The sequence below is a fragment of the Lampetra planeri genome, chromosome 21, assembly GCF_965212315.1.
Source record: "Lampetra planeri chromosome 21, kcLamPlan1.2.h2, whole genome shotgun sequence".
NCBI classification, from domain to species: Eukaryota; Metazoa; Chordata; class Hyperoartia; order Petromyzontiformes; family Petromyzontidae; genus Lampetra; species Lampetra planeri.
This window is the reverse complement of record NC_136127.1, coordinates 4,856,193-4,884,080: the sequence shown is the minus strand read 5'-3', so window position 1 is coordinate 4,884,080 and position 27,888 is coordinate 4,856,193. Positions and strand designations below refer to the sequence as shown.

At 43.4% G+C, this 27,888-nt stretch overlaps 2 protein-coding genes across 3 annotated transcripts in view; one reads left to right on the top strand and one right to left on the bottom strand.

The window, feature by feature from the left end:
• Positions 1–23,829, top strand: TGFBR2 (transforming growth factor beta receptor 2). 2 transcript variants are annotated; one of them, XM_078603782.1, is made up of 9 exons: positions 1–301; positions 4,385–4,469; positions 11,530–11,743; positions 12,653–12,900; positions 13,468–14,076; positions 15,060–15,388; positions 16,347–16,488; positions 18,228–18,355; positions 20,040–23,829. In XM_078603782.1, the coding sequence occupies exons 2-9, from the start codon at positions 4,412–4,414 to the stop codon at positions 20,274–20,276; spliced, it is 1,965 nt and encodes a 654-aa protein (XP_078459908.1). In that variant the 5' UTR covers positions 1–301; positions 4,385–4,411; the 3' UTR covers positions 20,277–23,829. The 2 variants fall into 2 exon arrangements, with proteins under 2 accessions (XP_078459908.1, XP_078459909.1); XM_078603783.1 differs by lacking the exon at positions 4,385–4,469.
• LOC144724545 (IQ calmodulin-binding motif-containing protein 1-like) overlaps positions 23,087–27,888 on the bottom strand; it is an 18,771-nt gene continuing 13,969 nt past the window's right edge. The window contains exon 13 of the mRNA XM_078603784.1: positions 23,087–27,863. Within this exon, the coding sequence (XP_078459910.1) occupies positions 27,646–27,863 (218 nt within the window). The 3' untranslated portion in view covers positions 23,087–27,645. The remainder of the gene's footprint in view (positions 27,864–27,888) is intronic.

Sequence of the window (27,888 nt, the reverse complement as noted above, 5' to 3'; positions counted from 1 at the left end):
TTTGCGCATAGCTCAGTGGGCGAAGTTGCATCGCAGCGAGAAGTTCTCCCACTTCTTCGTTTTAACACTTTTAAAAAGTTAACACAGCGAAGGCTGGCCGAGGTGGGCCATCACCGTTGGTGTCAGATTTAAAAGTGCCATGCCACCTTAAAGGGCCCTCCCCCGCCTGCCTCTCTGTATTGGCCAAAGTTGTCACATTTCTTCTTGTTAAAGTCTGGGGCGTACGGATAATATTTTTTTTCCAAAACGCGCGTATATCGTATCCCCATCATGGGAGGCTGCCTCTGGCTCACGGTTTCCGGTGAGTGGATATTTCCGCAAATGTTTAACAGTGATACAGTAGTAAGTCCGTGGCGAAAGAAACGAAAGTTACGTACTCTATGCCTTTATACAAGTAGCGAAATATGAGTTCATTTGTGCGAAGTTTTGCGTTTTGTATTTCGCTTTTCGCAGTCTTCTCACAAACAACCTCGTTGCAGTGTAACATTAAGACAGTTAACGGATGTTACGGCTTGCTGACGGTAAACACCTACTTTAATGTTAAATACAATACTTGGAGCCTTAATAAAAAGAATATGCTCACTTGTAAAGATGAAGGGTAAACACTTAAATAGTTATCAGTTATATCACGCGTGTGTGTGCACTGTCGTCTGATGCATTGTAGTGAGAACAAATACGTTGTGGGAAGTCAGAAGTGGGTCGACATTTGGTTAGACTGGCAACCTGGCCATAGTAATGTGGAATTTCCACCATTGGCTCGATGATCAGAGCCTCTAACGGTGATGAGCTGCAGCTCAGTGTCTCATTTGTACAGGGGGAGACACTGACCTCACCTCGAATTGTAACGTTTTAACTTAATTCATACAAAGTTCCAATTAATGCCACCGTATTCATCACGCACCGTAGCATCATTGGTGCCGTGCTTAACACTGCAAATGACACAAGTGAAAAGTCGTGGTGGTTATTGCCACTGTCGAACCTGCGACTCGTTGTTGTATTGCTTGCTAATTTGGACTGCGTCACTGCTGCGAAAGTCCAAGTAACAGAATACGTAGATTATAGGCTGAAGATTTAAATGGGCCCCTACAAGTATGAGCTTCTAATCTTTGGATAATAGCTTGGTTGCCTGGTGGCAATGGCTTGCATACAGTACTAGTGAAACCCACACACGTGTGTTAGACACGAATCTTGTGTTTTATGTATGACCCACAATTCTAAAATTGCAGTACAATCCTAATGATGATCAGAGTTCAATTCCGAGCCATTCAGTATCACCACACACGTGCACTGTGTATTGGATCTGGTCATCATCCGGATGGACTCGGGACAAATTAATTTCCAGAAATATTCTGCTGCTGGATTCACTCCGAGTGTGCAGTATTCGCTTAGGTGCATTAATAGATGATTGCTAACAGAACCCTGAAGTAGCAGTGTGAAATGAACTTGGGGATCTTTGTATACAGTAATTGATATCACCGTGTTATATCTATAAACTCTTTCTACATCATTGCATTACATGGGGTAATGGGGTCATGTGAGATCTTTCCACGTCAATCAACAGGTGCACGTAATTCTGCTTATGGAACTTGCCCACCAGCATGGAAAGTTACGAAACTGGGATGTCTGGAAAATGTGTGTTGCCGTCAACTCGTCTTGACATTAGCAATGCTTCTTCACGTTTTTCATTTGCCTTTGACAATGCAGAATTTTACCTTTGAAACACCTCCGAGTGCGCTTTGTATTGGGAAAAAAAGGCGCAGTTAATGAAGTAAAGTAGCAGGGAAACTGGCTAAACGGGACCAAACGTGTAACCAAATCAATATGAACTCTAAATAAATAAACTCTAAATTAAAACATCCGAATGTATCTTGACTTAAAGCTTTCGTGACTGCAGGAATTCATTTTCTTTGGGTCTTTCGAAATGTTATTTTCTTTGAACCTATCTACGTGACCCAAAGAATATACATTTGTATATATGTTGAACTTCTTTTGCACCGTACGTAGCCAACCCCGCTAATCGGAGGTGAGAACGACAACAAACTAAACACCTCACGGGGGCTTCGTACAGGGTGCTTCATTTATAGACATCCCAATGGCTTCGAATAACTCTCTTACAATGTTCGCAATACTTTGTTCAATATCGATTGGCAATGTTGGACAACGTCTATCAGGAAAGCGTTCATACACTTAAGACAATCATTATATTGAGATTGGTGGGAGATAAGGCGAATATTTTTCATAAAATTTAGTTTTATCTGGAATTTCACTCTAGTTGTGCATATTGTATGTATATGGCACGGTATTATATATGTATACATTTATCACCCTGTATTTTTTGGGGGAAACATTTGAGTGGCAGAGTGTAACACGCACTGTGCTATGAGTGACCATGGCTAAATATCGGTGGCGAGTGATATATGAAGTTTTCGCAGATCCTACCTGGGCCCTCTCCGCATCCCACACTCACCAGTGTGGTGAAGTACGGATTTATTAAGTTAAAACCTACATCTGAAAGGCGTGGGGACGCCTTCATCCATTAGTGGACTGACAAACAGCTGAAAGTTATTATAAATAAACATTTAGTAGTACAGTCAACGTAATCAAGACTAGTACTATACTTGTATAGATACAGTACAGCAGTATGGTTTTCCAAGTAGTTTTGGGCGTACTTTTTGTGGAATTAATGAAATTCTGAAATCTCAAAAAGTATTCCATCAACACACGGATGCACACGTATTCACTGATAAGGCTGCCAAGACAATAATGCTATTCTCAGTTGTTATAACAATTTGAAAATGAGACACTTCCCAAAAACTGAATCACACATTGTTTGGCCTCATTTGGAACACATTGTGTAATTTACAAATCACTGCTATGAACTCGGTGCTACGGATGCATACATTGGGAGTTCAATTTTGGTCAAGGCTACCATCAGTGGCGAGTGATATAATGAACCTATCTGGGAATCCCCTTAACCTACGAAACTTTCAACTAAATTCTTTTTTATTTACCAGGAAACTACCACTGAGCTATATAGATCGTATTCAGAAGCGACCTTGGCCACAAATGAAATCTCAAATAAGTGGCTTATGTGGAATTTTAAAGCAGCCAAATACGCATGTTGTTTCTAAGTGTAAACATGCAAACTCAAAATATTTACGCGCCATTTGTATTGAAATAGCATCTAAATGTGACCACATCTCAATGCTATATGGACAAAGGGCTGTACATGATATCAATATAATAGAGGTAATTTCCAAAAACAGATGTATCAACACAAAAGTGTGTGCTCAAAAACAGCAGGAAGCACAATTGCCATTATTCCAGTCTTGGATGCATTTCATGTAACCACCATAGGATGCATTTCATCCTATGGTGGTTACATGTAACCAACATACTGCATATACCAGTGTTGTGCGGTGAGGTCAATGGTTGGGGAGGCACTGGCTAGTGTCAGAGCCAGATTCACACACTGAGGGGGGCGTGTCCTCACTGAGGGGGGCGTGTCCTCGGTGAGGCAGATGTGATCGCTGCCTCCCCTGGTGCTTTTTCATTGCAGTTGCATGACGAGACCAGCGAGCCTAAATATCTTTATACACATACGTGAAATAAGTTACCTGGAGTATGAAAGGTGACGACATGAAATGAAGGGGTCTACAAACATTACATTGGTGACATACTGAGATAGTAACAGGCACGCGCTTATTGCCCGCGCTCCATCCAGTTACTGAGGGGTTGCGCAATCGGAGGGGAGGCTGAGCTTTTCGCTGCCTCACCTCTCGTCTTTTCCTGTATTTGCAGTGGAGCTCCGCAAATTTGGCGATTTTGACTATAAAAATGATTGGAATCGTACAGAAATGACATTTATAACACAGATCAGTGGAAAAATCGTAATATTTATTTCATTTGATTATTCTTTTGTTTAACTTTTTGTAACAGCTATTATAATTGGAGTATGACAGGTGAGGCTCTGCCTCCCCTGCCTCCCCTGACCGCACGCCCATGGCATATACAATGCTCCCAGCCTTGTCTATGCCACCAGCACGAAATAAATGAAAGCGTGGCCCTATATTTGGGCTGTGGGTAAGGACCCAATATCTAATTCCGTGTGGTTGAAATGTGATTCGAAGGGAACTCTTCAAGTAACGCCTCGACGAGACTTTAGGATCAGAATGCTCACAACAAGTATTCTGTTCTTGTGTATGGCATGCGTATAAGATCCAGACATGCAAATGTCTGGATCTTATAAGCATGAGAGGGCATCAGGAGAGAGTTGGTGTAGTTTTGCTATTCCTGCGTGAAAGGAGTGCAGACTATAGGGGTTTACTATACGGCCCGTAGCTTTGGTTGCATGGCGTGTCTTAAATTGTAATTTTACATTCAGGAAGGAGATGTGCACATCGACCTGTTGATGTTCTCACGTGGTTGCTGGTTTCACCGACGCCTTCGAGGAATGTCAAGGCCAGGAGGTGCGATGATGTTTTGTTCTCGAATGAGGTGTTTATTGTGGACGTCCGCATTGTTCCACTCTAGTTCGCCAGCATTTTTCAGGATCTGGGTGACATTCTATGATGGTGACAGCAGCGTTGATCTCAGAAGGGGGATCAGGACTTGAGTCAGTGGCGAGGTTACATTGTTGAGGTCTTGGTGTAATGGGAAGGTTGTCATTGGCAATAAAACTTGTAAACTCCCTTACAGTTTGCATGTCTCTGCGGACAGCTGAATGACCTAGATGGACCTAATGGGCCCCTGTGGTTTGCAGTAATTTCATGTTCTTACGCGAGGCACTTGGGCTGTGCCCACTTGTGTTGTTGTTGACATTGGAGCTTGGCTCACCGACCTCACAGGGCAGTTCCACGTGTTATGATGCGGACCAATCGAACCCACATGCCACAGGGAAGCAAACAGTAAACACGAATGGGCAAACCGTGAATGTAAAGTAGGGGGCATTGAATGTGGACGTTTGTCTCTCTCGGACACCATACTGTATAACTGCAACGCAGAACCGTATTTGCCAATAACCCCATTGGCCATATATGATACTTAATAGATTTTAATTGTATCAAGCTTACTTCCCTGCCTACTTCATATAAATTGCCCTATCTCTGTGTACCCTACATTAATGGACATCTGTGAAAAAGAGCTTTATAGCTCATCGGATTCCTCCAGTATAAACTAATATTCTGATTCTGATCTTCTGAATCTGATCAATACTGTACCGTATGTATGCACACGCGTACTCCCTATAGTCGTGTATGAAATACACAGCACAGTATATAAAGTTTTTTTTGTAATGTATTTTACTTTGTACACAATTAGAACATGTTTTGGCCTGCCTGGCAATAAAGCAAGTGTGAAGATGTTCAAACACCAAATAGAAACCTTTTGCAAGGAATCAAGTTTGCATTAAGCACACGTACTTGTGGTGAACATGCAAACATGCACCGATAATATTGTATACGCATTGCCTTTGAAACTTGATTGACCTACACCAGAGACGGCCTTCTTCGTTGCCTTGTCAAATGCAATGCAAGTATCAGCACACTTATAGCTTGGGTAGGCCAATCAGTTTTTAAAACAATGCATATATTATCAGAGCATATTTGCATGTTCACCACAATTACGTGTGCTTAATGCAAACTTGATTCCTTGCAAACGGTTTCTGTTTGGTGTTTGAACACATTGACACCTGTTTTATTACCAGAAAGGATCAAACCCTATTCTTATTTTTCATACTTTGTTACGGGCAAAAAAAGGTCACGTGATATTGTACACATTCTGTTCTGCGTGTTACCTCATATCTGCTTTTCAAAAGACAAGTTGTCGCAATAGAATCGTACTTGTTTAACTGAATTGCTGGGTGGATTATTCCTAACCTCTCGTCACACCTGTGTAATGATGTAATGTAAATCTTTCAACCGTTTGGGTTTGGTCGTTACATAACTAGCTCCAGTATCAGTTGTGACCCGAAGGCAATCATTTGCTGCTGCTGCCCTCAATTGCATCATGGTTTAATTATTTGCAAGAAAACTATTCGAAAAATTATTGTTAACACAAAGGAAACCCTATTTCTCTGCATCCTTTCTCAATTTAAAGGTAAAGGTGCAGCTGTGCAATGGTTTGCTCATGTCACTACTGTACTTACTAGAGAGCCCTCTAGCGGGTGTTTGGCCTACTCTTCCACCACACTGGCCAGACGCCCTGAATATATGGGAGCGCCCACACTTTACCCCACCACACGCACACTACCAAGTGACCCGTTAATACCTCTGGGTGAAGGGAGGCATGGGGGCGGTTAAGAAACTTGCCCAACCTTTCAAACTTCCACGCCAGGAGATTGAACGGGCGACCTCTGGATTTGCAGTATCTGGTATGCACACTTACATCAAGGCAACATCTCCAATGTAACCACGGTTTAAACTAGTTTTACCGTTACACTATGTTGTAAGCTATCGCTTTGTCACAGTTAAGCCACGGTGACTTCCTACTGAAGCAATGGGGTGACATCCAGCTCCATTGATGACCCTGAGCTCGTGGCATAAACTCCACATTGACATGGCCGAGGCCAGTTAGGGAAACACCTGTGATATCCAACAAAGTACTGCGTTATAGGCTGAGTGGACCTTCAATGATACATTTAACTCGCAATCTTCCAGAAGAGAGTCGAGTATAATCCCTATCATCGCTTTTGCCATTCTGTCCAGTATTTCTGTCATAGTAATTGCACACTGTGTCCATAATATATGTTCACCGTTATCGTGTGTTTTGTCATGTGACATGATATTTATATCGTTAATCATTAGGTCATCTGCATTGCCCATGTAGTAGCTGGTGTGCATTCTCTTGCTCAGAAAAAATACAGTATGGTAGTCTACTCTCCCCACAATAACACCATTGAGTTGAGTGTTAATTCAGGGTAATGATCCATACAATGTATTTGCATGTTGGCAGTGTTAACGCCACACGTACTACAGTGCCGTCATGTTTGTGCACCTAGAAATTACATTAAATGAGGTGGCAAGGTGGCTTAGGGGTCAGATCACTGAGCCGGCACTGCTGGGATACCGGCTGTGAATCCAGAGTAGGCCGCCCATCACTAAGCTAGATTCTCAAGTGTAGGGAGTTGATGTTCTCAACCTGGTCAGCTGTGATAGCGCAACAAAATACCATCATAAAACGGCTGGCTACGTACCTCCGATTAGCACCGTTGGCTACGTACGGTGCGAAAGAAGTTCAACATAAGTACGTACACATTAAATTTTGATTTAAAGCTTTCGTGACTGCAGGGACATATTCTTGGTTATTTCGGTAAAGTCACGTAGAAGGGAAATAATAAAATAATAAAAATATAAAACAATTAAAAAATTCTCACGACGTTTCGACTGCAACACAATCAATCATCATCAGGTGTGAAATCCACAGCAAAACATTTTTTTGCAAGAAAACTTTTGCAAGAAAATTGTAGTTCTTTTGACAGCGTTTTCTATAATCGATGTCTGACACAGGGTGATGCACTACTAGCTGCATAGTTCTTAATGACATGTTTTTCATCTCGTGGCATGTGCCAATGCTCTAGCACAGCTGAAATGTCATTGGCAAAACATATATAGATTAACTGGTTGGGTAAGCAGGCGGTACACCAAATGTGGACTCCACCTGTTCCAACTTTGTGGGATAGAGTGTTGCCCCCTTGCACGTGTGGGTTTTCCCTGGGTGTTCTAGTTTCCTTCCCCAAGTAAATACTCATTGAGGCACCACGGTGGCGAGATGTTATTTGCCTCGCCTGATATGCTGGTCTTTGGTTCGATCTCGACCCTGACGCCTGTATTTTCGGAGTTTGCATGTTCTCCCCATGGTTGCGTGGATTTCTCTCCGGGTCCTCCGGGTTTCCCTCCACATTTTAAACACGCATCTTAGAGTATTTGGCTGCAAGAAATTTCCACGTGATAAGCAACTTCGTTGAGCTATCATTTGTGGCCAGGTCACTTCTGAAAAAGAGCTACGTAGCTCAGTGGGCCTTACCTGGTGAAATAAAAAATATAATCTTGATTTGAAGCTTTCGTGACTGCAGGAATCCATACTCTTTGGTGCTTTCCCACCTGATGATGGACGCTTGTGTTGCGCCCGAAACGTCGTGATCTATTTTATTTTATACCTACGTGACTTTACCGAAATAACCAAATAGTAAAAAAAATGTACTTCATAGTTTAATTGTCCAGTAACGCCGTAATATATAGAGGACTGCAAAGCATGGGTAGGATGGGGGGGGCGAATCGGGTACTGCCTGCATTGTTTGTATAGTACAGTATGTGTGGTTCCTTGTGCCTATGAGTCGTTCCTTCTCATCGAGAGTCAGCGAATTCCGTGCTCGTTGCAAGTTGAAAGTATTATTCATGAGAATGATGATCTGGACATCACTTAGAGGATAGCCTGTCAAAGTTTAATTCGGTTCGTCTAAACCATAATAAGACCATCAAGTAAAAATCTAGTTTATAGCACCCTCTAATTACACGACGCTAATGAAGTAAAATTAAGTCAGACATCAGTAATTTATCTTGAAGACAAATGTGGAAAAGTCATTACACATTACATAAAATATCTCCCATCTCGCCAGGTAGACTGCTGCTGCAAGCGCTGTAAGCAAGCACTTCTTGAAGGCAGGCACAGCACATCATGGGGTGATGTGGCCGTACTGAATACCTTTCTTTCCCTAGTGCTGATTTGTACAGGGTACTCATTTTAGGCCAACTCTGCATAGAGGAAGCGGAGGATTGGTTGACATACCAATAGCCACTGGCCAAGAAACATTAGATTTCAACAGTGCTCTCTACATTACGTTTTTGGCACTTCAACTCGATGGTCTTGGGTTTCGGATTTTACAATGATCATTCCAGCAAATTACGCTTCAGGTAAAGGCATTGCACCTTGAAAATCTGGCTACTCATGCTGTGTCGGTCATGGAAGTTGACTGACCATACTTCATTGGCCTGGTCAGTACAGGTTGGTGAAGGATATACTGTACTGCATAGTATGCTTAAAAAATAATACCACACACCATGCTATATATAACATGCAGCAGTCATGGGAAATCAATAAGAACAATGTCAGCCAAATAGCTAATAAATCACGACGTTTCGATAGCAACACAAAAGCCATCGCCTTCAGGTGAAACAACACAGCAAGCGGACTGCTGAGGCAGGAGGACACGTAGCGAGAAAGCCACCGCAATCAGAGGCCACAAACGCCTGTGCTGGACACGACCCAAGGGCAAGTGGGCAGGGCTGGGAATGGAATTTGCAAGTCGCATTACATTTGCTAAGTTTGCGAAGTTTGATAACTCTTTTTTCAACGGCTTTACTTAACTTGACTCCTATGTTTGTCGTGGTCAAATCTTGTAATCAAAAGTTAGTCTACTTCCTGTTGCCCAATCAATTCCAAATTTTGCACACGTACTCAGATCCGGTGACAATGCATGCCGGTATCAAAATCGGCATCAATTAAGTGGCTCTTTTAAAGCAATTAACATTTTGTATGGTCAAAAAAGGCCGCGGTCCCTAAACTGTGGAATCGCCTCGCCCAAGAAGCAAGCGCCACGTGTCTCGGGCGCGCCTGCTCCGTGTCAACGAGTTACGGGCACCCTCAATCCACACAAACAAAAGTTGTACATTGAAGATTCATTCATAAAATAATCAATTAATTCAAGTAAGCGTTGATGTGGGAGCAGGCGCCGCATCATTGACGAACTTCTCGACGGTGAGTTAAACGAAGTTGTGAAAAAAAGTTATTTAAACTTCGTTCCTCTGTATATATGTCGTGGTCAAATCTTGTAATCAAGATGTCGTCCGCTTCCCGTTGTCCAATCGAGTTATTTACTTTTTAGTGCACTTTAAAGTCAACCCGTTGGTTTCAAACATAATTTTTGAAGGAGTTTATTTCTCTCTATCAACTTGTTCCCTCTGTAAATTTCACCCCCACCCTCTCGCCCGTTGCGGCGGCCCCTCCCCCCTCGGATTGGCCGAGGTGGGCGAGCTCTGCGATCCTGCATTTACTTGCAAATCCCATCCCTAGTCCCGCCCACTTGCCCTTGCGTTGTGCCCACCACAGGCGTGTGTGGCTTTCTCGCTACATTTCCTCCTGCCTCAGCAGTCCGCCTGCTGTGTTGTTTCACCTGAAGACGATGGCTTGTGTTGCTATAGAATTGTCGTGATTTATTAGTTATTTTTTTCTATCTACGTGACTTTACCGAAAGAACCAAAGAGTATGAATTCCTGCAGTCGCGAAAGCTTCAAATCAAGAATGTCAGCCAAATTTATTTTTGCTTTGCTAACACAGGAGAGTATCTTTACTCAAACGTTGCAGCCTTCTTAAGTTATTTAATAATAGCTTGTAGGTAATTATCATTGGTTGTTATAATGGTTGTCTTGATGGTTAATATTTGCCTAGATTTATTTCTAAACCTTTATTTTTCCAATATATAGTGAAAACATCTTCTCATATCACTCTGAATAGCTTTGCTGAGAGCATTTTTCATTTCTTACTTTTCAATGCAATCTTAACATAGTTATTCAATATTCATAATAGTTTTGTAGGACTTATATCCTGGAAATATATTTATTAAGTCCTTGGTTTCTGAGAGCCAGATACCTGCTTCGGGTTCCACTGAATCAAATCACTTTTCATAATCTACAAAAGTCATGCAGAATGGCGTTTAATATACAGCCCTGTATACATGTGTCTTCTTGAAAATCTGATCGTATGTATTGAACCTGGAGAAAGCCTTTTGTAAATTCAACTGTCTATTTGGTTTTATTTAACCTTCGTGAACATTAATGCATGCGATGGACGGCTAATTGATGGGTGTGTAATTTTTAACCCTCGTGCATCACGTCCACTGTGGTACAACTGTGCTACGATGTGTTGGCGTTTTCAGCCAAGGTGCCATACGCTTCAAACATCTGCCACATGCAGTCCTTCTCCGTTGGCCGTCAGCAATTCAGTGTGGCCACCTAGTGGTGGAACACGTGACTGCTGACGGCAGAAACGCAGTTGGCAGCTGATTTGAGGCTCTGTGTCCGCTGCATTGGACATTATCAGAATTTGTGTGAATCAATTCTGTGAAAAATGCTTCACATGTTTGGAGGATTCCTTGACTGAGACGGAATTACATAGAAATAAATAGTTCGGTTTTGCTTTTCGTACGGTAACTTATGTTTGAGAAAGCTAAGTGGTCACATCCGTATCACAGTTTTGCTTATACTTGGAGTTAGTGTGTTAGTTAGTCTAAGGTTATGGCAAGGTTTGTTTTATGTAGTTGGGAACACGGTGTAAAAGCATGTGACTTGAAACCTTAATACAAACTCAGGATCTCAGCAATGTCATTTCGGTGCACTGAGCCAACGCCATATTTTCAACTAGTCCCCCACGCCCCAGCGCCAACTGCAAGATAAGATCAAAGTTCAATTAAATGCTTGCCCACCTGTATCTGTGTGTGTATGTATGTCTGCATCTTTTGGATTCCTCCCGCTGTAGTTGGAGTCTTCCTGCCGCTGGTCTCCAGCTTCCCGAGGTTCACTGACATCTTACCGCTGCAAGGCACGCAGAACTCCGTCCTCTGCAAGTTATGCGATGACATGAGCGGCCCGTTCGCCATCACCACGGCCACGTGCGACCCTAAGAGTGATCTGTGCACCAGCGGCTGCGACCGTAGCTCCACATGCAGCGACTCCTACTGCGCTGCTTTCTGGTAAACACCCTTTCCCAGCAGCTGTACTCCTATGGGGCTTTGTAGACTTGTGCGTCTTGATTGCACTCGTAAGTAGTCCGTTCTGAGTTGGGGAACGTCTGCTGTGATGGAAACCCAAGTAATCAAGGACGATTTAATATTGAGCCTGATTGAGTTAAAATTGTCGTGCTTCTGTGTCACAAAGGTATTTGGAGTAAACTCATAAGTTGGTTAATTGCATGCACTGTCGTAAAAAAGTGTTTTGAGTTCGAGCTGGCAACCTCTGGATTGCAAGTCCATTGTGCTAACCATTACCCCCCTCCCCCCCTCCGTGGCAGCATCCTTGGGATGGTTGCGTCGCAAACTGGCTGAGTACAAATGCTTTCCTGATCAATCGAAATAGGAAGCCTTGCCGAGCCTTTAAGTCTCTTGGCGAGGCATCCCCCCGCCCCATAACTGCCCCCCTCCCCTCCCGGTCGTGAACTATTATACTGGTCAACACACTTTTTCTGGCATAAGGTATTCGAACGGTTTTAAGGTAATTTAGGGGTGCTGATTCCAAATCTGGCATCAGTTTTTGTCTATCACATCAGATATCCAATATTGAATTTTCAATAAAACTGCAGAAGAAAAATATTAAATAAATGTGGATATCTACATAAAATTATATTATAAAGACACCCTAAAAATAAAGCACCATATTTTAACACTAAAGCAGTCACTGACTCGCAATCATAAGTGACAGAGTTAATTTCGGGTAAAATCAATGAAAATGGGGTATGCCGATAGCATAAAAATGAGATGTGATAGAGCAAATCTGAGATAAGATTTGCAATCAGCACCCTGAAATTAGTCTAAAACAGCTGCAAAAGTCCAGGCCAAATTTGTTGTTGTTGTTGTTGTTGACCAGTGTTATTCTTGTCGGCACAGGAACGACGACGGCAACTCGATAAACGTGAGCACGCAGTGCCTCTCCCTGGAAGAGTTGGTCGCCAAGCTCCCAGGGTTGAACAAGAGCACCGCCAACAACACCAGCTGCGTCAAGCAGACCGTGCCGCCTGGCTCCAACTTCACCGGGGCGTGCGTGTGCAAGGCCGAGGAGTGCAACCACTACCTGCCGATCAGAAGCCACCTTCCTTCCCAACAGCCGCCCTTCAAGAACAATTCCAGCACCGACAGTAAGCACGGCCACCGCTCTGCGGCAATTGGGGGTGTGCATTGTCTTAAAATACGCTGCCAAGCTTAGCAGTGTTCATTAGGACGCTGTCTTTCTGACAGCTCTGTTCTTCACCTGAGGACGGCTGCTTGCGTTGTGACCGAAACGTTGTGAAAATTGTATTGTTTTATTTTAAATATTTTATTATTTCCCTTCTATGTGACTTTACCGAAAGATCCAAGAATATGAATACACTGCAGGAGATTGCAAAATGCAGTGCGTTAATTATTACTTTTCTGTTGTTACTGGTCGTTAATGGAAATCAGGCCCCGATAAGTATTTTTCAATATCCATATGCTTATAAATGTGTACGCATTAACACATTATGTTAGAATTGCAGCAATTTGTCACTTTACTCGAATTTAAATATTTTGATGAGAGCACTGGATTGCAGCCATATTCCACTCCCAAATTGCGTCGCATTTTAATTATTCAGAATGCACTGCATTGGAATTTCGCAAGCCAAAATTGAGTTGTTTCCCATTGTATCCAACTCGTGCCAATCACAATACGTTGAACCGCTGTGCAGACGACGACGATGGGCAAAAGCTGTACCTCATCATCCTGCTGGCTCTGCTGCCCGCGCTCGCCCTGATCGCGCTGGTCATGCTCACCTTCTACACGCTGTGCGAGCGGCACAAGCGCCGGGGCCCCCACGGCGCTGCTGCCCTGCCCTCCAAGGAAGGCATCAAACCGCCGCTCGGCAGGGGCCTCTCCGCACCGTCCTCGGGAAGGACGGCGGGCGGAAGAGCGACGGCCTCCGGCGGCCGGAGGGCGGCGGGTGGCGCCGGCGGCGAGAGCAGCGAGCGGTGCGCGCTGCGCGACGACCAGTCCGACGTCAGCTCGACATGCGCCAACAACATCAACCACAACACGGAGCTGCTGCCCATCGAGCTGGACGCCGAGGTGGGCAAGGGGCGCTTTGCTCGCGTGCGACGCGCCAAGTTGCGGCAGAGTGCGGCTTCGGACCACTTTGAGACGGTGGCCGTGAAGATCTTCCGCGCGGCCGAGTTTGCGTCGTGGCGCTGCGAGAAGGAGATCTTCTCCGACGCCAACCTCAAGCACGAGAGCATCCTGCACTTCCTGACGGCCGAGGAGAGGCTGACCACCGAGCCGGAGCACGACGGGCTGCACGCCGGTGAGTGGTGATGTTTAATCTCGCCAATCGAGCACACGGCTCGAGAGGGATCCATCCCTGCGTTTGTGTTCCAGACTGTGCGACATGACTTTGGAGCCTCTTTGGTCGCGCTTTGGTGACGTTCAAGCGACGTCACACCTTTTAACGCGTCAACGTAGTGACATTGCTAGGAAGCCATGGCGGAGCACCTTATTGGAATTTTAGTCCTTTTTTCTCAATAATTAAGCTTAAAATGCATGTTGGACAACTGAGAACACAAGGCCTAGCTGTGTATCCCCAGCATATTTGTTCTTTTCGGCTGTGTGTTTAAAAATAATGTTTCTGCGTACGTGGTCGTGGACTGCAAATTAGTCGAACTTCTCTTTCCGTGATGCGGACACTGATTGCTCTGCTCATCATCATCACTAAACCCTGCCAAGGTCATGCAGTAATTGTAAGAGTTAATGTAAGAATGCAATTTCTGCACGATCCACCAAACCTACTACACCTGGTATCTGGGCTTAGCTAAATTAAGCGAAAAGCCAAACTAGAGAAGGTTTTATGTGTAGTCATGTGACCGGGCTGAGAGGATTAACTTACTACTCAGTTTAATAAAGCATGGTTTAAATCTACATTTGCATTCCGGTTGCGAGTTGTGTAACATTAGTAAAGTGAAATTTCCCATTAGATCTTGCTGATTTACGTCGCAAACTAAGGGAAAACCTTAAGCTGTTTCTGCAACTGATCACGGGGCCTTCATGGGAAACTGAGCACGCATAATTTTCAAATGTCCTCTGGGATGTCAAATCTTGTGACAGATGAACATCAAAAAATATGTCGAAGCCAACATTTTTGCTGATGCTATGCGTGGCCCCTGCATTGAGCTTGATATCGATGATGACGGTAATGGCGTTAAGACCAGTGCCCTAACATCAATGATTCATGAACCCTCCGGAAGCCACCCGTCCGCTATGATTGCTGACCAACTCGATGTGGCGCGACAGGCATGGCAGGCGGTGGCGGCGGCATGGTGAAGGAGTACTGGCTCATCACAGCGTACCACCCGCGGGGAAACCTGCAGGACCTGATTCTGCGCAAGGTGCTGAGCTGGCGCGAGCTCATGCTGCTGGGCGCGTCGCTCGCCCGCGGCGTCGCGCACCTGCACAGCGACCGCACGCCCTGTGGCCGGCCCAAGATGCCCATCGCGCATCGCGACATCAAGAGCTCCAACATCCTGGTGAAGGCGGACGGCACGTGCTGCCTGTGCGACTTCGGGCTCTCGCTGAGGCTCGACCCGTCCCTCAGCTCCGACGAGCTGGCCAACAGCGGGCAGGTGAGAGTCGCAAAGACGGAGGCACAGATCCCCCGTCTAGCCTTTAACGCACTGTTGGGGCAAGTGCCTCTTAGCGAACACCTATTTAAGGCTGGCACAGCACGTAAGGGGGTGGGTGGCCAGCACTGCGCCCTGCCGCCTTTTTCTGCTCAGTGCTGATGTTAACAAATCAGCACCAGGTACTCATTTCAGGATCAGTTAAGATATTCGTTGCCGATGTTGGCTGTTAATGGGAATAGAACACAGGTGCGTAGAATAGTGCGCTAACCACTACACTGCCGCTCCCCACGAGTGAGACACACAGATGGATAATATAATCAGATGGATGATTGATAGACAGATGGACACTGACAGCCATAAAGACAAAAAAATTGACTACCAGATGGAAATATGGATGGAACTATGCTAATGTTTAAAAGATAATATTGCTGAAAATGGTGTGTCAGTCTTTTAGTTTGTTGATCAAAGACCATTTTTAACTGATCTGCCTATCTTTTTTCATAAAGTTCCCATTGGACACTCATTATTGTCTAAAGAACCATCAGGGTCTGGTTTGTCAGTATATTATATCAACATAGATCTATTCGTCTACTGCGTGAAGAACCCATCAGAGACCGGTGGTCGTCATCATCACACACGTTGAGGAAGGGGAGAAGTATAATGAGAGACGGAGATACCATTGAATACACAGAACTTTGTATGAGGTAAAAAAAATGTTTCAATAATTTGGTGAACACACTATAAGATGATTTAAGTTGTCAGAGCATCCTATGTCAGTCTGTTGTTTAAAGACCGCATCAGAGACGGCTCCCTCAGCTTCTTGTCCATGATGACATGAGAGCTCACCGATTTATGCATGGACTGGCAATGGACACAGTGCGAGGCTCTCAGTAATATGGACTCTGCTGCGACGGTTTAGCTTGCCATGTAAGCAATACTGCGGGTGACTGCTCTGCAGGTTGGCACGGCCCGCTACATGGCTCCTGAGGTCCTGGAGTCGCGCATCAATCTCGAGGACCTGGAGTCCTTCAAGCAGGTGGACGTGTACGCTATGGCGCTCGTGCTATGGGAAATGGCATCTCGCTGTGACGTCTTAACAGGTTGGCACGAGCACGTTGAGTGTGTGGGTGTGTGCGCAGGCGGTACATCTGTCAGTCATCTCAGTTAACCCATAACATCTGGGTCAGTCTCGCGACCTCATGTCAGTGAGCGTTTGACACTTCGCGTGGCTTCACAGTGCACCTAGCCTGGAACAAGTGCTGTGGTGACGTCTTTGGCACTTAGTGGCAAATGTCGGCTGTTGTTGTGCATGTGAATTCCTGTGAGTGTGTAGTGACATCAGTGACATGTAATGTACATATAGGGTCACCAGGTGGTGCTGTGAACAGGGTGATACATTTACATTCTGCAGGTTGAAAGTTCAACTGTGGATGCAGGTTAACTCCGATCATCATCCCTGTAGGATTGATGAGTATCACTTTGGGAGAGGTCAGTAGTGGTTGTGCTATGGATATATTGGTCCCTGCCTTAGGAATGTTGACTTTCCACCACTATATTTGAGCGGCAGGGTGGCTCAGTGGTAACTCGTGTGCCTCACAGTTATAAGGACGTGTATTTGATTCCTGCCTTTGGCGCTTTTATGTGTGGAGTTTGTATGTTCTCCTCCTGTTTGCTTAGCGATTCCTCCAGGTTTTTTGCTTTCCTCCCATATAAAAAAACATACAATGTAACTAACATTGGCCAAACATCCCTGCAAATTACTAAATTTTGATCACACAAATACTAAATCATCCCCCTACTGTGAAGATTTGGCAGGACCCTCCTTAAAAAGAGGCCTACGTCTATCAGGCTAAACAAGGGTATATCGTAAAAAATAACCATCGCCAGGCCATCAGTAGATATTAGATAAATCCCATGCTGGTTTGAGCAGAGACAGTTTGGTACAGTATGTATGGATGTATGTTGAACTTCTTTCGCACCGTACGTAGTCAACCGTGCGAATCGGAGGTGCGGGGGAAGGACAACAAACTAAATACCTAACGGAGGCTATGTCCCGCCGTGTGCTTCTTAACTTTGAATCAATGGATGACCTATACATATGATGCATGCAAGTTACAGTACAATGTTTACAAGTACGGTAAGCCTTACCCATGTATCGATAGCTACATTTTAATCTGCAGTTTTATTGAGGGAATGTGTGCTGTCATTTATTGAGGGTCTATTGTTGAAAAATCGCCAGGAATTTGCACTTACATACTTTCATAATTTCTATTTATATATTCATTGTGACTTTACTACTTTTCCTATACTTTGCACTCCTATCGTTTTTTGTATTGTTGTTGTAACTATCTGACATGCCCCAACTGGACATCTGTGAAAAAGAGCTTCATAGCTCATCAGATTACTCGTCTAAATAAAGATTCTGAATGATTCTGATTCAACGACCAAGGCAATGTGAGCTGGCGTATTCCTGGGAACAAACGAACCTAACAGAGGCTATGTCCCGCAGCATGGCTGTGGTGCAGATGTCCTGTGAAAAAGAGCTTCATGGCTCATTGGATTCCTCCAGTCTCAATTAACATTCTGATTCTTTCAACGACCAAGGCAATGTGAGCTGGTTTTTATGCCTGGGAACAAACGGGCCTAACGGAGGCTATGTCCCGCTGCATGGCTGTGGTGCAGATGTCCTGTGAAAAAGAGCTTCATGGCTCATTGGATTCCTCCAGTCTCAATAAACATTCTGATTCTTTCAACGACCAAGGCAATGTGAGCTGGTTTTTATGCCTGGGAACAAACGGGCCTAACGGAGGCTATGTCCCGCTGCATGGCTGTGGTGCAGATGTCAAGGACTACGAGCCGCCGTTTGGCACCAAGGTGCATGAGCACCCGTGCGTGGAGAGCATGAAGGACATGGTGCTGCGGGAGAGAGGTCGCCCAGACATCCCGGGCAGCTGGCTTCTGCACCAGGTGACCACCGCCTAACAACACTGCAGCCAATGTGTATGTAGAATAAATCTGAGCGTGCAGGGCGGTGCAGGGTTAACACAGTGAGAAGGGCCCGAGTTCTGTTCAGAACCTTTGCGCAATGTGTGGAGTGTTTTAGGTTTGTCCCCCTGTTCTGCAGCGTGCGAGTGAGTGGAGTGTGTATGTTTTTCTCCTGTCCTACATGAGCATCGTCAAATTATTCAATTGGGGTTACACATAGCAACATCGGCCCGAGCACAAACACTTGATGGGATCTTGAGGCTCAATGAGGCTTTCTTGGGTACACAAGCATGGCTTTGTAAGCTAATGGTTTACCCAAGTGCGCAGCTATGGCGTTCCTGTGTTGATCAGTGATTCAGTCTGTGCAATTACATTTTTATTGTTAATTACCAAGATATATAAAGTAATGATATATATTGAAATTATATATATAAACATTTCAATAAATATTAAAGGACTGACTGCAATGGCAGTTGGTGTATATAAATGAAAAAAACATCACTATTGCTGTCAGTAACCCTACTTGTTTCTACAAAATGTCATAGAAAATGGGAAAAAAAATCTGAAAAGAGCACAAAGCTTGGCAGAGGTCCACGGTGGGAATTACTGTACACTGAGAAACAAAAAGAGGGACATGAGGTAGATAAAATAGCCAAGTTGGAGATATAATAAGTTTTACCCTTTCTGGCAATAAAACAGTTGTCAAGATGCTAAAACACCAAACAGAATCCTTATTCAAGGAACCCTGTCTGCATTAACCACACATACTCGTGGTGAACGTGCAAACAAAAAACATGCTCTGATAATATACGCATTGTCTTTGAAACTGATTGGGCCACACCAGAGACAGCTTTCTTTTGATCCTAGTTTCAAACAGTGTTCGACCAGAGAACGCCAAAAGGCGAACAGCACAAAGGCAATGCACCATCAGGGCATTTATAGCTCGGGGTGAGCAGCTACAATATGGGACCTCGACTGTTAAGAAGTTTACTTGGTACATGTCGCCAGAAGGGATGCTGTCCAATGATTGAGACAAATGACGGAGCGATTGCCAAAGTACGGAACACGCCCTTGAAAGGAAATCCACCGCGGAAATGCAACAATGAAATCAGGTTGTGTGTGGGTACTATGCGAATCGTTGTCTTGCAGGACCGTGAGCTTGGTGACACTTTGGGTAGGCCTTCATCCTGCAGTGGATTCATCAAGGCTGACGATACCATATATATAATAGGCTGGTGCCGTGGCAAAATGTTCATGTCACAGCAAAGAAGAGTAGCACAGTCAGAAAATCTTTATAATGACATATACATTAGTTGGAGAATCCAGCAGGGTGGCACTGTAACAAAGTGCCTAAGTCACATTCAGGAAGTTGAGAGATAAAATATTGGTGAAGATCAACTCGGCACAAAAAAGAGAGTAAAGCATTGCCAACAGTGTGACTTGAAGGGATGCTGGCTAATGGTCAAGACTAACGACAGAGTGGCAGCCAAGTATGGAACATGCCCGAGAGGGTATCCATTGCGAAGATGAAGCGTAGTGTGCAGTAGGAACTAGGTGTATTGTTACATCACAGGACTATGAGGCCTTTCACTTGTTCCGAAAGACGGAAGCCTCAGTATGAAGACAACACACTTTAATGTGTGCTGCCGTCACGTGTCTGTTGCAGGGAATGGGCTTCCTGAGCGAGATGATCACTGAGTGCTGGGACCATGACCCAGAGGCTCGTCTGACGGCGCAGTGCGTGGCAGAGCGCTTCAGCCAGATGGAGATCGCGGAGACGGAGCGGGAGAGGGAGCGCGACAGTCAGCCGCCGCCCACCGACGAATCCTCTCCCGCTGAGAGCTCGGACAGCTTTGAGGACAAGGGCGAAACGCAGTGTCTCATGGGCAGCCCTTCCCGCTGAGGGGCATGGGGGACGCAGGGGAAAGAGAACACAGCCGGAAGTCTTGGGTTAAAGTGATGGGTGTGCACGTACGCGGCCACGAACACACACGTGGGCGCGCGCGTGTAAACAGAAAAGTTATCTTACGCAGTCGACTGAGTGCATCATCAGCTTAAATGCGCACGGATTTGTTGGCCCTGTTTTTCGACTATTACTCAGGCACTCTATAAGTTTTAACGAGCTTTAAACGTCAACATGCTCCCAAGGCCATGCAGATTAACCAAGTCGACTTTATGCACAGAGTGAAGAACGCAGTTTAGTTTTGCATTTGTAAATTTAGCACGTGTACAGCACTTTCTTGACAGTGCATGGACAATCATGAACATTTCTAACATGTTAACACATACATGAGCAAGATTTATTATTTTGTAAACATAAATACATGTGCATTTGTCTCCACACACACCCCTATATACAAAGATAAATATCCCCCACAGATGTTAACAGACTTTTGGGGCAAGTGCTGTCAACAAACACCTATGAAGGCCACTAAGGTGCACAAGGGGGTGGGTGGCCAGCATTACCATATATACATACACAATATTTGTTTTCATCAAATTTCTTTTCTACTCACAGCAAGACATCATTTTTAATATTTTATGAGACATTTCCTCAGTGCTGAGGCATTGAAAAACACTGTAAATGTAACTGGGTTCCATTTGATGTAAAACAATTGGGCTATATTTTTCAAATAGTTTTTATTACAGTATTATTTCAATGATATGACATTTCCAAACGTATATATTATACATAAAACTTTTCAAAACAATGGCTGTAATTTAATGATACAAAGGGAATCACTTTTTCTCAATATAGGTTGACAGTATTTGGAGCCATTTCCTTATCTCTTTTTTACAAGGGGGTAAATAGAAAATGAGATCTAATTTTTCATGGAACTACCCAGATTTATCACACTAACCTTGGGAAAGATTCACTATAATAAAACAAGGACTGGAAAAGTATCCATACACATTTAACGATTGTGGAGTTTGTCAACATACAAGGGAAGACCAACACATGTTGCTTTTACATTAATACATTTCAACCATCTCAAATCTTCATCTGCTACGTCATCTTCCAGTGAAATGTAAAAAAATACACAATCGAAATGGAATTTGCAAATGAAGTGCAATGGGATGGGTTGGCTCTCCAACTTCCAATTATGCAAGCATTAAAAACACGTGCATATCCATGACCGACTTTAGCTGATGCAAATCAAATGAAAACAAACGATGTCTCAAACTAGGCATGTGGAGGAAATAGGGTTAATGTGATACAAAAGGGAATTTTATACTGTAAAGCAAACTGAATGCATGAGGGTTTTATGTTTGATTTGCCTGGCTGTTGGTAAACCAAAGGGCATGTATATGATAGGGCATACCGACGCAGTGCAAGATTATATTGAGAGACTTGTCACAATATCTGCATAAGTTGTGGAATGTGTCACTTTTTGGAAGGGGCATTTTGTGAGGCCTGGAACAGCTGCTGAAATGACATTATCCTTGCTTCTGTTTGTATAAGTTTGTTTCGTTTTGGGTTTTATTTTATAAAACCTTAGTTTGAATGATCAAATATTGTATATACGTGTGTACAGTACAGTATATTAAAAAGATATATGTAAAATGCATAGCAAAATATTAACGTTTTGGGCATGGTACATGACACTAAAAGCTCAAAGTGCAAGCGGCTTGCAACATGTAAATATGAATGTTTTATTGAAATGTTGATAAGATTGATGCTATAAAAATATAATTGAGAGTTCTACAGTACTGTAGTTGAACGGAAGATATTTTATTTGAATATTTTAAAACATATACGTTATTAGTAAATAATTTGGCAAGAATTAATTTGTGACAAGACATCTGAAACTATGGTTTATAGAGAATTTGATATTACCATATTCCTCAGATTATGATACCTTTTCACTGTATTTTAGAGCCAAGTTGTTACTTATTACTTTCCTTAACATTTAATAATCCAGAGCATATGGTAATATCCGAGGAAATTAATAGATTTCACAACAAAGGTGGGCATTGCACATACAAAAGCTCTCAGCCTTATTCAAACCACCAGCTCAAAATAATGTGGCCTTTCAAACTTACTCAAAATGTGGGCATCCCCACAACAGGCACTAGCGAAACAAAGGCAAAACTGTTGACTGGTTTCTTCTTCATTACGACTCATCAGTACGGTACACTCAGCACTATTTGCTGCTGTCATATGCCCCTAGGAGCCCCGTATAGGAAGAGGACTTGTACATTTACACCGTGGCAATCGCATTAGCACTTGCCTAAAAGTCAACCATGACGAGAAAACACATCGCAACAGAAATAGTATTGCAGGCTGCAAAGACAACAAGAGGTGTGCATTGCTTATAGCAAAACAAAAGTTGAAAAACAAGCACCTTAGGAATACGTTTGCAAAGCATTTTATGGAAAATGGAATACGCATTAGCTTGTTGTTGCTGGTCACAAATACTATACAGGTTCAGCCCAAAACATGTACATTTCAATTGTACTTAAACGAAAGTGAATGTGGAAATTGAAGCCATGTATTAACTGGGAAGATATGCTCAACAATTGAACATTTTAATACAAGGGTGTGTGCTTACTACGTGAAAACTGTATTGTTTTCTTGCCATTGTTTTTGTATTTCTGTTAACAGCTTTAAGAAGTATTCAAGTGTTACTAACCACGATGTAGTCTGTGCAGTGTTATTATTTTCAACTATTTTTGAACATTTGCAAGTGTATAACATTTTGGCATAATACCGGTGCAAAGTAGATATCTGGCAGATTGGTAATGTTAACGCACGAATTCACTCAAGCAAATGTTACGAAGTAGTCTTTATTCATTGATAGAGTAATTGTCAATGGAAAAAAAACATAGATGTGACAATTTGAGGGTTTATTGAAAACACACTTGTCTTGAATGGTATTTCGAGATAAAACAGATGGGGTTGTGGTTATAATATGCAAGTTTATTTTGGTGAAAACTCAAGAGACCAGGAGTCTGATTTGACATGAGTGACCTGGGTCACCAATATGACAAGAGAAAAGTAGGGCAATGAAACAAAAATAATCAGAACAAAAACCACTGTGCCACATGATAAAACTAATATATAAAATGTATTAAGCATGGTTAAAATGATGTAAAGGTGAAACGGATATAATTTTCCAAAAGTATTCACAATAATGAGTCCAAATCTTGTTAGTTATCAAGAATTCACTCTAAAATGAATACATTATCACAGTGCCTTCCCTTTAGAGGTAATGTGTAGCACTTCAAAAACTGTATTGTGATTTCTAAAAATGAATCCACCAATGTGTGAACAAATTCTTTATTATCTTGTAAGGTATATATTACAGCACACTTTATATACAATATAAATATACCAAAGTTATTTTTTCCTGCTATATGCCTGTACTGTATATACTTTTTGCTGAGTGGACGGGATTAACAATTCAGTTTATGGGTGCGATACTGCAAAATACAAATAAATACATTTTTCATTACATTTTGACATCTGCCGTTGTTTTAAATATATAGTGATGCACATTCTTCAGATCCATTCTGCCCTGATTAAAATCTAGAACCCAGTTTTATTGCATAAACATGTTTTACTTATACACAGTAAATAATTGTAACCAGAGCAATCTGGAAAGCTGTTCCAGGAATTTTAGGTTATTTTGGCATGCCACATCCATTTCACTTTTTGTGGTATCATAAATGCATGAACCTGTTTTGAGGATTCTAGCCAAAAAGGTTTAATAATATAGAATGCATCGGTGTACCTTATACTCTAGTAGAAGTACCTTATGCCCATTAACCCTCCTCCAAGCGAGCATGGCAGCAACATGGAAATAAATATAAATTAAATCCTCGTTCTACATAAAGTGGGCACCAAGTATGAAGAGATATTTGTTAAAATTCTGTTAAATCGTTGACCACCGATTCAGACAAGATATTTTCAAGTGAAAAGCGCTAAAACATTCACAACACAACTGAAACAGGGCTTCTGAAGCTCCAGCCCTTACACCACACCACTATATGTTTCAACATTTAACAATTATCTCCAAATAAATTAATGTGTTACACGTGCCATACACCTGGTGACTGCAAAATAAGAACCCGAACAAGGTTTTTGTGTGAAGACTGGGATTTCAGAAGCCCTGCTCTAAACACACCACTTACTACTTAACAGACCCAGAGAGTTAATGTGTTGTGTCAAAAGACAATGGAAATTTTATTTCTGTACGAAAGCCAGATTAGTAGCCAAATCTGTATACAGTTCATATGTGAAAAAGCATATACAGTATGTGGGGAGAAACGTGTTACTACTGTGAAAATCCCAGTGCTTCTGGTAAAGATTCTGTCCATATATCTCGGTCAATGTGCACCAAAAGGGGCTTCCCTTAGGTCTACTCAACCTAAAGGCTGGTAAAATAGTCGTCTGCCAACGAGTGCAGTGAAATAAGACTGGCAGGTGTGTATGAGCCCTTCCTTTATTTGCTGTACATTTTAATAGTCGTTTACTAAAAGTCTTTCAAAGATATAACTGGAGTCCTTGTTTGTATGTGCAAATGCACGTGATGTATTAATCACGTGATTAAGTAGCTGGAATCATATTTGTCGCTGTTATATTATTCAGAACATAGCTAGCAATCACGGGAGTTGTGAGCTTCCTTAGTTGAATCCCTTGGTGCAAACGCTGCAAAAACTAAGTTGGAGCCCTCTGCAATAACACGTTGCACATTGTATTTGTTACAATCACAGACATGCAGCGCTTGCTGGATATCATCTTCAAGATACTTAGGCTCTTGTTTGCTTTGGATTTTTGGCACAACTTCTGGAAAACCAAACGTTGGTAGTCAACCCCCTTCAAAATAAACTTGCAATATGCTTCTATCAGCCCCAGTCCTCCCCTCAACCACACGCACTTCCATTTCCAGAAATCTCCCAGATCCCTGAGTTGTGTTTGTGGGAGACAAAATATATTGTATTGAATAAAACATGAGGGAAAGAAAATAAACAGAAGGGTTTTAGAAGTCATGATTGTAACATGGGAAGCAGGTTATTAAAATGTATATATTCTGTACTATACTGTGTGCATATACTACAGATCACCAGGTCACCATTGTAAAGGTGATGTCGCCATTGTAAACATAATGGTCAGACATTGATTCCACAAGTTTTACCAAATCAGGAGATACCAAATTTTTTCTCTGGCCCATAATTAGCTCAGTACAAACAGGCATTAAAGTGCCACTTTGTAAATAATAGGATTTGTAACTATACGTTAAGTCACGTAGGTATAATAAAAAATAGATCACGACGTTTCGATCGCAACACAAGCAACCGTCTTCAGGTGAAAGAAGATGGTTGCTTGTGCTGCGATCAAAACGTCGTGATTTATTATTTGTTCTACCTACGTGACTTTACAGAAATAACCAAAGTGTATGGATCCCTGCAGTCACGAAAGCTTCAAATCAAGATATATACGTTAAAACAGATTTTCACGGGTCTTAGCATCTAATGGCATATTCCCCTGATTGGAACCAGCCAGTGCAGAGAAGTCTTCTTGGTTAGAGACCAGCAAAGATAATTAAAATACGAGATTGATTATCATGCATTATTCTCATACGCTGAGCATGTGGTAAAGTGCTGTCCTGTATTGTGGACCAGGTCACCTGAAAGATCTGCACGGGCAATTCATCTCACAGGCGGCAGGCAGCCTGGACGACAGCAGCAGACTTAGTCCCGACCCCTTTGGTGGCCCCGCCTGGCAATAGAGGCACGGTCAGCAGGCGCTTCTGCAGGTTGACCGGCGAGTCACCTTGCGTGCGGTCGCACCCTTCAAGGCAAAGATAGCAAGCTACCAAGAGCCCCCTGAAGACGGCGGTGAGCAAGGGCCAGCACTCTCTCCGGTTGGGTGGGTGGGGGTTAAGGTGGTAGCCACGACTTCGCCAATGGTGGATTCCACAACTCCAGACACCGCACCGGAAGTGGTGTGTGGCCTAAAGTCCTGGCTTCCGCAGCAACTGTGGAGTAAGCCATCCCATGGATGACAAGTCTTATCACCTCCGCTAGGAGTGCTTTAGCCGAAGCAACTTCAGTCGACAGCCCCCATGGCAGCATGGCCTCCTTCTGAAGTCGCAAGTGGCAGGACTCCGGTCAGGTATGGCAAGCAGAAGCCTATGAGAATGATGGTAACCTCATGGGCAAGTGTGCATCAGGTCCCTCTCAATAACATTTTCAGCATACCACATGTATTCATGAGCACTAAGTTCTATGTCTTTTTTTGTGGGAGTGCTCTACTCTGTGGCCCAGTAAGGGCCCTGCTCCTACCACAACCAATCTGGGTTTGACAGGTATATTAGGAATGACTTTGCTGCTAGGCCATACAAATATGTAAGATTTAGTTCTTACATATTGATTTTTATAGGTCTTGGCAGCTCCCACAGGGATCCCTCCCAACTCCCCATCTCAGCAGCGCTGCAGTCGTTAGGCATGTTTCCTTTACAACCTCCCGTAGGCAATTGGGAACCACATGGTCAGACAGACAGGATAGGTCAGACCCCTTGATGCCTAAACATACTGCCAAGTGTTAGGGACTGAGTTGTGTTTGCACTGTATGATACATACCTTTTAAGCTTCACACCTGTTATCTTCCTGAAGTGGTAAAGGTGGAGCCCCATGTCTCTTATATGTTGGGAGTACAGGAGGGGTGGCTTTCCAGAGAAGATTCTCTGCACAGCCTGGTGTTTACTCAGAGTAATGATTGTGGGTGTTGCCAATACCTTCATAAATTCATCTTTACATAAGAATTACATATTAAAAAATACATCACCTGCAATCATAACTGATATGTATAACTGTCAAAGTTAATTTTTAGTAAGAAGTTGATAGTGGGAGCAGTGACCCTACAATATCACGGAGGACATCACTACTCTCCATACCACCACGAAAGAGGAGGCAGCCACTTGGTTTCTGCCAGTCCCTCCTCTCATGCCACTCCTATTTCAAGCAGCATCCAGTATATTGCGCAGGATGGTATGTGGTAGTCCGTTCTAAAACCGCTACTGCAAACAATATATCTACCTCCTGAAGCAGATTGCCATACAGGCAAGCCCACCGCAACAATAGAGTTCACAAAAATAAAGAAATATGAGAGCAAAACATATAAGTCTTTGGCTGAATCCTCTTATGGACATAGGTTGATAGGCAGCCAGCCAAGGATGTCTTCTCTGCATGGCCCAATTCCAAAAGGAGCAAGATATCTGTTAGTTATGGCTGTGGGTGCTGCCAAGATGTACAAAAACATGAACGTGTTACACGCCAGCAAGCTCCAGTTCCCGCTCCGGGTCCCATGTTGTGCTGCTTTGGTCTGGGTCAGTGCTCGACTCCTCTCCCAGACGCTGCCACCAAGCTCGACGCAGGCTTCGCAGGGCTAGGGAATGAGCCTGCCGTGCACGGGCAGCCACCGGGCCCGAGCGACTCCTCAGAGCCTCCACATCGCGTGGAGATGCCTGGGCTGGGATTGGTATGTCTACAGCACAAGCACAAAATCGTAA

What these genes read in the sequence shown, in the direction of transcription:
- TGFBR2 (XM_078603782.1), top strand. Translation starts at nt 4,412, where the DNA reads ATGTTCTCACGTGGTTGCTGGTTTCACCGACGCCTTCGAGGAATGTCA. An exon ending in AGGAATGTCAAGGCCAGGAG is followed by an intron (nt 4,470 to 11,529) that starts GTGCGATGATGT and finishes CTCCCGCTGTAG; the next exon opens with TTGGAGTCTTCCTGCCGCTG. An exon ending in GCACGACGGGCTGCACGCCG is followed by an intron (nt 14,077 to 15,059) that starts GTGAGTGGTGAT and finishes GTGGCGCGACAG; the next exon opens with GCATGGCAGGCGGTGGCGGC.